The sequence below is a fragment of the Pagrus major genome, chromosome 7 (assembly GCF_040436345.1).
Source record: "Pagrus major chromosome 7, Pma_NU_1.0".
Classification (NCBI taxonomy): domain Eukaryota; kingdom Metazoa; phylum Chordata; class Actinopteri; order Spariformes; family Sparidae; genus Pagrus; species Pagrus major.
The window spans coordinates 31,562,781-31,573,386 of NC_133221.1; the positions used below are offsets into that span (position 1 = coordinate 31,562,781).

General features: G+C 40.2%; 1 protein-coding gene across 1 annotated transcript; it reads right to left on the minus strand.

Annotated features, from left to right (window-relative positions):
• Nucleotides 1-1,520: 1,520 nt before the first annotated feature.
• Nucleotides 1,521-9,134, minus strand: LOC140999345 (organic solute transporter subunit alpha). Its single transcript, XM_073469698.1, has 8 exons — nucleotides 9,088-9,134; nucleotides 8,890-8,981; nucleotides 6,592-6,743; nucleotides 6,406-6,479; nucleotides 6,041-6,196; nucleotides 4,902-5,013; nucleotides 3,454-3,706; nucleotides 1,521-2,516 (listed from the first exon to the last, which is right to left on the minus strand). Exons 2-8 carry the CDS (start codon nucleotides 8,954-8,956, stop codon nucleotides 2,077-2,079), a joined length of 1,254 nt encoding a protein of 417 aa, XP_073325799.1. The 5' UTR covers nucleotides 8,957-8,981; nucleotides 9,088-9,134; the 3' UTR covers nucleotides 1,521-2,076.
• Between the last annotated feature and the right edge of the window lie 1,472 nt (nucleotides 9,135-10,606).

Genomic DNA, 10,606 nt, shown 5'->3' on the forward strand with positions numbered 1-10,606 from the left:
TGTACGTAAAAGTCGCTTCCTATTCATTTTCCTGTTACTATAAATATTATGGATGTCATATCATTAGTGCTGATGATAAAATAAAAGTCAACACTCATATAGAAACTGACTGGTTTTGTTAGTCATATCAAAAAGCAAGGTATGTATTTACTTTGATGACCACATCATTGTGGCTTTGAAACAATAGTAATGGTATTATTACATACTTACTACTAATATCTGAAACCTGAAACATGTCCATGCTTTAAGCCTACTGCATTCGAAAACAATGGTGGAAAACGTGTCCACATCAGCACTTTCTGGTTATTTCTGAAAAGTTCTCTGTCTGCACTGAAATGCTAAAATAAATGGTAACACCATTTCCACACCAGTAAAATGATGCATTACAGCCATCATTTGTAACGGAGTAATATAACACGTTACTTTACTAATAATATTTCAGTAATATATTACTACAGTTATGTCATGTAACGCATTACAATCCACGTTATCGACAGAAGTGAAGCGTTTATTGTTGTTTTTTTAAGAACCCATCCACACCAACATGATCATGTTAATATAGGCTCTGTGTGTTTAATACAGCAGAGCCTATAAGTTCTTTGTTCAGTCTCTGTGTGACTGAAATGAGCCTAATGATGAAGCCTGATCCTCTGAGCGCACTTTAATCTACATTCTTTAATCATATATGTCCATGCATTCCTTGTTCTGTAGACCAAAATACAAAGGCATATAAAAAGAGATTTTTGTCTCATCATGTCATTATAGGCTACATTATGGAATCCTTTGTCTGCCTGCTCATCCCCGTGTCCAAGGACATACCTTTATTTAAAAAGATCTAGGCTATGTAATCGTTCTATAAAGGGTTTGGGGCATTTTGTTGAAAGTGACTAAAAAGTAGTGTAATAAGTAATATTACTCCACGCAGACAGTAATATTGTAATGTAATATATTACTTTAAAATGAAGGCAACTGGTAATATGTAATATATTGCATTTTGAAAAGTAACTTGCCCGACACTGGCTAACAAACGGCTGAATGAGACTACAGAGGTTGTCAGGGACATTAAACGTCATCAAGCCGAGCATAGGGATTCATCTAGTCACTAGTCCGTGTTTACAGGTGGACTCCTGTTGCAAACTACTCTAACTTTACAACTTGTATATTGATCAGTTTATAATAAAATGTGTATAGTATACTATAGTAAGACGCTTAGTGTTGGTGGTGCTGGTAATGCTCACTACAAAAATACGTTATCCCTATAAGTCTCTCTATAACTTTGAGTAAGGAGTCAGAAGGTGAGGAAGGAACTCCAGGAACCAGTCTTAACATACAGTGAATACAATTTTAAACATTACCTCATCTGTGAACTTTTGTGCCTGGGTTAGTTATATAGATTGTCATCAGTAATGATGGTTGTTTTAACGATGAAGACAACAACTCCCATGAGCCCATGCCCACATATGTGTTTTGAAATCACATACTGATCATTTAAATGTAATATACAAACTGTTTATGCTTGGAAAAAAAGAGTTATCTTTAATTTGGTGATGCTTTTGTCTAAAGCTATGTATAAATAAGGCTACAATCTTAGCCACAGTAGATCAATGAGACACAGTGCTGCAGGTATATAATGAGCCTGTACATAGTGGCACAGGATTTCAAGGGCCTTTAAAATCCTATGTTATACGTTCTCATATCTTCATCATGTTTTTCCACAAACCATCATCGTGTGTGGTACAAACACAACACCTATTAAGCACCAACATTTCCCATGACTTTCACAATGATGAATATTTCCTCGTTCTGCAGCAGCTTGTGGCAGAAGTGTACAGTTTGGAAAGTTCAAACCTTAAAAATGTGAGCTAAAATCTTCAGTGAATGTGCACCTGTGGAGAGGGAGATTTAACACCCCCACACAGTTTCCCTTGTCTTAGGTAAGTATGTGTGCCAGTTTAACAGGGCATAGAGTGTGCAGTTCTCCAGACATGTCCTTAGGGCCCCACACTGAACCAAGTCAGCTGTTAAACTTAGACTTACACTGTATTTAGTCTTTTGTTAAAGGTCTTCCATAGTTGGTCAAACCACAGTGACATCCTCAGAGTCCTTATAGTTAATATCAGCCTTGACAGTAATGTAGGTCAGATCTACACCATGTTCCTCTGCAGAACTGTGCACCATTGGTTTTGGCCTGCCTGACTGCTGACCTCTGACCTGAGGGAAGGGGAAACCATCCAGAGGTGCATGCTCTATCCTGCACAGGCTGTCCTCACCATTACTGCAGTGACTGGGGTTGGAAGCACTGACGAGCTGGTGGCTAGACCGAGCCTCCTGTGATAGCAGGCTGGGCTTGTGATGTGTCATCTGAACATCTTCTGTTTGAACAGCTTTTTCCACCTTCCAGTCACCGACAGGAACCTCCACATCCTCCGCCGTGCTTGGCTCCACCTTGCGGAAAGTGTGACGGGCATACAGGCCAATACAGAACATCTCCACAATCACACAGTAGTGGTAGATCACTGAGGGTGGACAGACAGCACAGGACACAGGTTTGAAGAGCATCAACAGCCAATGTGCACAATGATTACATGTAGAATGAAAGTCTTTTTGATATCCTGGCAACACACTGGACACAGAGTTCAAACAGTTAATTACAGAGAAAGCAGACACATGTATCACTGCCGTCGTCTCGTGCAAAAGTGGCAATTCAGTTTCCCGTCAGCCATATGCATTTAATTGGTTTTTGTATGAGAAAGCCCCTCTATGCTTAGAATGGCAATTTGACTTCTGACACTTTCATTTACTTTCTAAATCCTTAAATTTCAGGTTATGAAACGAACTATTTCTCGGTCTAAGCAACAATATTATAGATTTCACACATACACACATATACCATACCCTACCATACCACCAGACTACAGAGCAGCTTCTTTTCTGCTCAATTCATCCTCAGCATTCCACCATAACAAGTTGTTTATTATGAAAAATGTAATCAGGATAAGTCAGAATCGAACCTGGTGACATGCATTAGGTTAACTATAATAATTATACAAAAATAGCCGAATCTTCTCACTAACGGCCTTGTTTGCTTATGTCATATAGAGACATCAGTATTAGATTGAGATTATTACATTTCAAAACCAGTTAAAAGTTATTTGTAGTACATTTAAACAATAACAACATTAATAATTGATAACATCAATATGCTACTGACTGTTGAGTTTTGAATGTGACATATCGATGGATAGCAAAACATTTGCAGGAATAAGGCAAACATAACCAAAACAGATGATTGACCTAGACATGGAAGTTACATCACCAGCACCTTTAAAACTCATCTCTTATGTTTATGAGTGGTTTGAAAAACACCTGCTAGTTGTTCTTCTAAACTACCTAGGCAATGCTAAATGTGATTTGAGAGTGAGATTGGAGGAGGCGAGATTTGCTGTGACTTACACTGGGACCTGGTCAGGACAGAGAAGGGTGGTGTGCAGGGGATCACCTCCAGAGCACCCATGGTCTCTAAGATGCCACTCTGCAGGCCACACAGCACCAACACTAAAATGATGCAGATGAATTTGGCCCTCAGTCCATAGCCATGTAGAGCACTCTTGGTGGCTTTGTAAAACAGAAGGTGACCGTAGAAGGACACGAAGGTTGACACACAAATGATACCATTCACATACAGGTTGGGGTTGACTGAATCCACCTGGGAACAAGAAGGCGGTTGTCACTTATTTTATCCTTTTACCTATACTGTGCTGTTTGGTGTGTGGACTCCAGTGGAGTCCACTTGCAATCGGATCACTCAGGACAGATGTTAAAACCAGGTCTGAATTCCGTCAAAGTGTTTCTAGCTGAATGTCCTCACCGGAAGGCAAGGTCATATTCTCCTACTGGCTGCATCCCACTGCCTCTCTGATCTCCAACAACTCTGTGTTTTGTTGTCTGAAATAATTATAGTGGAGATAACAGCACATCGCCATCGTGGTCGTCATATAGCCTATTTTGAAAACATACAAAAATTGTTGAATGCTTTTGGAGATGGGGGTTTATGATGCTGCTGCTGACAATCTGACAAGCACTTAATTTGAAGCATAGTGAGGCCTTTAGTCCTGGTTATGGAATACTTTATTTGCCGCTTTCAATTTGAACAATTCCAAAGACTTCTGATCTAGTCAATGAAGGTAAAAAATCATTGTGAATGAGAAGATGATTGTTACTTTAATTTAGACTCAGTTAAAGGTGTAAGAATATGGCCAGAATTCAAATGTAGCTCCAAAAATATAGGGGGCAGCAGATCACTAGAGTATCCAACAACTGCTGCTCTTTGCTAGCTAACCATGCTGGAGCTAGCTACCGTTAGCTAACTAGCTCCCGACTCAGTTAGTCCTGCAGCCAGTGGCTCTAGAGTGTGACTGGACTTAGACCTCAGATCACAGGGGGAGCCACCGTGGGCAATGGGGCTTGGCTCAACTGGGTTTAGCAACCTGAGAGTGAACACAGCTGGACTGAACACAGCCTCTCAGGCCTACAGTTGCCTGTTTAAGACAGGATACAGCACAGACTCTCTGACTCTGTACAGAGATGTCTTTGACAACTGTTGTCTCTTCACATTCTTTAAAAATGTTCATTTTTTGAATATTTTGAACATAAATTTTGGCCATTTCTTACAAAGTGCCTCCTTTAGAGAAATGTCTATTATCAATCTATTATCAATTAAATAATTTACTTTGATAAAAAAGACAACATTTTTTTAAACAGTGTGAAGAAGAAAAGGGCTGAGGAAAAACACAGATCATCCTCGCTTTAAAATATATATTAAATCACCACAGACTAAGCTTGACTACATGATGCTTGTTATGAGAATCAGCACAGACGGAGGTCCAAAATAAAGGACTTACATCACCGTAGTCATACTGTTCATCTGTCCACAGGACCAGAGTGACAAAGAACAAGATGCTGCGGACAACAGAGAGCTGCAGCACAGCGGCCATCATGCAGACACAGTTGTTGCTGCACACGAGAGAGGGGACAAAACCTTTAATGTTAGCAGCATGTCGAGTCACATTGCTCACACACTGCATTTTATACACTCATACTACAATCACATCAAACTGTTGAACATTCATGTATGTATGTGCATGCATTTCATTGTGATATTGTCAATATTCCCCAGGTGCTGGTAATAGATAACTCTGGTCATTGTTGTGCATGTGCGTGCTAAAAAGAGCATGTTCATTGAATGTGCTTTTTGATGAACAGTGTTAACTCACGCCAACACTCAAAAGTACGAGTAGGCATTAATAAAGTGCCATTAATAAAATGGGTAAGGTTTCATATCAAATACTCGAGGCACTGAAGCTCAAGTTTCTTGAAATTCATTAGAAATCCAGTGGTGGGTGATATTGTATAGCCCAGAGCCCTTGAGGCTCTGCTAACAACTGTTTTCAACACGGAAATGGGATAAATAATCACAGAAGACATTCAGCGTTTATTATTATGACTTTATTTTCCAAAAAAAAAGACACTGCAGTTCAGCGGTGGATAACGAAGCTGCTGACAGGGATACGATCGCACCGGAGGCCTCATTTGCACAACGGTGTGGGCAAAAGTACGTTAGTAACATGCAGCTTTCCAGAGATACAGTATTTAGCATGTCGTGCATGACATATTTGATGTTGAATATGACATTCTTGATGACGAGGTTTGTGATAATAATTTCAAAGAAATCCTTTTAGTAATGCATTAATACTAGTTTTTTTTTCACTGCTATAAGTGATACATTGTTGTACCCAACACTATTTGGGGCCGGGGATGGATGGGTAAGCGGCTGTGTGAACTGAACAATGAACTAGCTCTTGAGAAGTGTTAACATGCACAACAATGACTCTGGCACAAAGTCATACTAACAACCAATAACACAGACTGGTCTTAAGATGATGCACCTGTGATGGTCACTAGACGTTAACTCCAAAACCAATCCTTGACTCCGTTTAAAAAAAATCCCACATTCAGTGCAGATTTTGTGTCTGCTGTATACCTGTTGATGGCCACCATTGGCAGACAGCAGCAGCAGCAAAAGGGGAAAGGATCTGGAGATACCTGCTGTCCAGATAAAGCAGCCAGCATACGAGCTTTCCCTCCAAAGAAATCTGTGATCAGCCCCATGAATTTCAGCAAGGTGATGGAGTGATACCTGCAAAGACATACTCACTAAGACAGGAACAGCAATGTGCGGCAACAATGTACAGTAGATGGGATTACAGTCTTTTATTACAGCATTCTCCTAAAGAACTGCAGTAGATGGGGACCTAGTATCAGCATGGGGGTGAGTAGAAAATGACTGAATTATTTTTTTTCTGATCAGCTGTTCCTTTAAGTTTATGTCAAGACTTGTTAACTCACAGTGAAGCAATGAAGTTACACAGTGAGGAAGAGCGTGGCACATACAGCGCTAAAAGGGACGTCAGGGCAAATACCTGCAAGAAAAGAAACATTCAAAGAGGTACATTGTAGTCGCAACTTGGACCAAAGATACTTCAGATTTAAGGTGGTCACTGCTTTGGTTTTGTGTGAATGAGGAGATGTTACCGGGTACATTCCTAGTATCCAAAGGTACAGCCGTTTTCGTCTGGATGAGGGGATGTGGCGCAGGAAGAAGCCCATCTCCTCCAGAAACAGCACCAGTAAAATGACAGCCAGACCAGCAGGGATGAGAAAGAGCCACAGCTCATCTTTAATGGCTGAAAACACATAGTCATATAGTCTGTTTAAAAAAACACTGCCAGTCCGTCAGTTCTATCCTGGCACTAGCAGCATCTCAAGTGACCATTTGTGACTGGATCTCACCTGCCTGCTCTATATATTAATAAACACATACAACACTGGAACAAACGGACTTTCTTTTTACAAAAAGAACAAATAAACTAAATGTAACTTAGTTATGGAATTAACCACAAGGCTTGAATAGTTAGTAATTACAGGCAACAGGGACTTTCTCCAAAGGCAGCAAAGAAGTAACCCTTATTATTTACCATTTACTTTATTTGTAAAATTTGACATGTTTACCATCAATGAAATGTCTTCTCTCATAAATATAGTGTAATTGTTACAATCAGTTGAAACAGTGGGTTCAAACAGCTGCTACATTTTAGAAGGGAAGACACACTTTAGCCACAGGAGCAGACAGGCTGGTACAGCCATGCTGCCACAAACTGACACTTTTTACAGGGAAACAAACAACTTCATGTTTTAGTGCTGAATTAACAAGAAGGCTCCAATGATTTAGAATTTGTCATAGGTGTTTCAAAAAGGTTTTTAAGATTCTCCTCATGCAACAACTCTCAAAATTGCATGATTTGTTAAGGGAGTCTGGTGATATTGCAGTTATTAGTTAAGTGATTGGACCAGTTGAAACAGTGTGTTCACAAACATCTGCTGCTAACATTGGCAGGTTAAGAGAGCAAAAACACATCATCTACATTACAGTGGATCACATGGAAATCAGACAGTGTGTAATCCAGTCTGCCCATTGTTTCTTCGTCTTCGTCTTCGTCTTCGTCTTCGTCTTTCGTCTTCGTCTTCCACAGTTGAGAAGGCAGTCCTTCAATGTAGTCCATGACACATGTGCGTACACACTGCTAAAAGCATGTGGTCAAATGTGGCCTGTGATCTCAGATATGTCCTCAATGCATCTTGGGAGCCTTTACACCTAGACTTAGAGCTGTCAACTTGTGAATGGATCCCTCTGGACGCATGTTCAAACCAGGTCTGAACAGTGCCAGAGACAAGCTGACACGTCATCCCAGCTCTAAATATCTTAGTTATTGCTCCATGTGTTGTCTCACTGCAACACACATGGAATAAATCTAAATAAATCTTGCTAATGAGACCTTACCACCAGCTCTCTGAGAGGCACAAACTGAGGCTACGGTGTGCTAATATCTAACATTATACATGGTGGCATTTCTTTTCAGTGAAACTAATGTACTGCTGAAAAAATGGTACATTATCTAGGTTTTGCACCATTAGCAGCGGGGGGAAATATATACTATGGTTGGTTGTAATCTTTAAAATTACTCTTACCTGTCCAGCAGGACACTTCTGCAAACATTTCTCTATCATCAGAGATATCCATCTTGGAAAGGCAAACACATTGTAGTTGCCTTTCCAAGATGGATATTGCTGTTTTATGCCGTCGCTTGTCCCGATCTTATTTAGTGTCTTAGAGTTTCTGTTTCTTTGTTCAACGATTCATTCTCCTGTGAGCTCTCTTTTCTTGTACTTTTTTAGTACAAAATAAGTATGATCCACCATCCTTTATCAGATTGTGGTGAACTTGCAAGCCACTCGCTCTTCTTCTTCTTCGTCTTCCAGCCGGTGCATTTCCAGCCCAGTAAATTTAAAAAAGAGAAATGCCCTCAATAGTGCCAGGTTTGTCCTTTCTAGGCTACTGTAGAAACATGGCGGTGCATCATGGCGACCTCTGTGGACAGGGACCTGCTCTCTATGTAGATATAAACGGCTCATTCTAAGGTCATGAAAACACAACAACTCTTATTTTCGGGTGATTATACATGAATTAAAACATACTTATGAATATTATTTTCTATTTCTGCCAAGTCTGTTCTGCTTGATGCCACTGCTTATTACACACTGTACCTTTAAGAATATCCAGCCATTATTATTACATAGCCTTGGTCACAGTATTGTTTTAAGGATCCTTGACTGTTTAATCCTTCTGACAGAGAAAATCAACACCTTAAAAAACAAGTGCTAAATATCCTCACCAAAGCCAAGTAGAGAAGAAATTGAGAATTTTTATCATTCTATATTAAAGCCAACACCCCATAATTTTCAACTATCAAGTAAGCAGAGAACTTTACTTACCACTGAAGATTTGTGATGACAAGGGGATCTCAGGCCCAATCCAGCTGCAGTTGGCCCCTCTGCCCATTCTGTATATAATTTTACTTTACACTCTGTCCACGTGTCACACAACAAACACACATGCAGATAGGAGTCAATTTTACACAGTCACCTACAAAAACCTACTTCTTCCTAATGATGACACGGCACCAAACTAACCTTGTAACCTCCCTGGATCGGGGATGAGAGGCCGTGGTGTTTGAAATGGTTTCCACAGGCTCCTGTCCTGTCATTTCCGTGTTGACCTGACTAATCCCTGTCTGACGAGAGACATTAATGATTGACTAAGTACAGGTAGGAGGACAGGTTGGGGATCTAAGTCCATCCTGCACTAGGAAAGAAGTTCACCTACTGTAAGAAGGACAATTCATTGAAAAGTAGACCTGTGTAGGGCTGGTTAAAGTTCCACTAGTCAATATTCTTATATAAACAGGGAGTCAAATGACTACGTTTGAAATATGAAATGTCCTTAGATGTTCCCTCAGCTCTCCAAAGTGTTTTAGCCGGTTGATTTGGTATTACGCCACATTTATTGCAGTTGTTTTCAGTGAAAAATGTCTGATAAAGCCACTGTACACCACCTGCTTAGCACCAAACAGCAGACAGCGCTCCATCTTACCCTCACTCATGAACAACTTGAAGTTCTTCCCTCCTCTTCCTCCTGTCGTCTTCACATCGTGATGTCATATACCACTCCAGATGTTCAGTCCGTACCAGCACAGATCCTGATATGTTGAGGGCTTTGTGATACTAAGGGCTACCATCTGGGAACTTGAAGACTCAGGCTAGATGTGTAGGATATCTCTGTACTTTGCTCTGTTCAGCTTTCCCTCAACCCTGACCAGTCACCCAGTCCCTGCCGCTGAAAAACACCCCCAAAGCATGATGCTGCCACCACCATGTTTCACCGTTGGGATGGTAGTGGGCAGGTGATGAGCGGTGCCTGGTTTCCTCCAGACATGATGCTGAGAATTGAGGCCAAACAGTTCAATCTTGGTTTTATCAGACCAAAGAATCTTGTTTCTCACAGTCTCAGTTTCCTTTAGGTGTTTTCTTGCAAACTTTCACTGAGGAGAGGCTTCCGTCTGGCCATTCTGCCATAAAGCCCAGATCGGAGGAGTGTTGTTGTGACGGTTGTCCTTCTGGAAGTTTCTTCCATCTACACACAGGATCTCTGGAGCTCAGCCAGAGTGAGCATCAGGTTCTTGGTCACCTCTCTAACCAAGGCCCTTCTCAAGTGATTGCTCAGTTTGGCCGAGCGGCCAGCTCTAGGAAGAGTCCTGCTGGTTCCAAACTTCTTCCATTTAAGAATTATGGAGACCTTCAGTGCAGCAGAAATGTTGTGCCTGGACACCCAAATATTGATTTGATTTAGATTTCTCTTCTGTTCATTCACTGCATTTTATTAATTGATGAAAATAAACTATTATTAACACTCCCATTTTTGAAAGCATTCTTAGTTTACAGCATTTTTTTCACACCTGCCTAAAACTTTTGCACAGTACTGTATGTATATACACACTATACATATACACACACACACACATATATATATACACAGTATATATACATACATAGTGTATTTATATATATATATATATATATATTCATATATATATACACAGTATATATACATACATAGTGTATTTATATATATTTATATATATATATATATATA

What these genes read in the sequence shown, in the direction of transcription:
- LOC140999345 (XM_073469698.1), bottom strand. Translation starts at nt 8,956, where the DNA reads ATGGGCAGAGGGGCCAACTGCAGCTGGATTGGGCCTGAGATCCCCTTG. An exon ending in TGTAACTTCATTGCTTCACT is followed by an intron (nt 6,197 to 6,405) that starts GTGAGTTAACAA and finishes ATGTCTTTGCAG; the next exon opens with GTATCACTCCATCACCTTGC. An exon ending in TGTCCTGACCAGGTCCCAGT is followed by an intron (nt 2,517 to 3,453) that starts GTAAGTCACAGC and finishes GTCCACCCTCAG; the next exon opens with TGATCTACCACTACTGTGTG.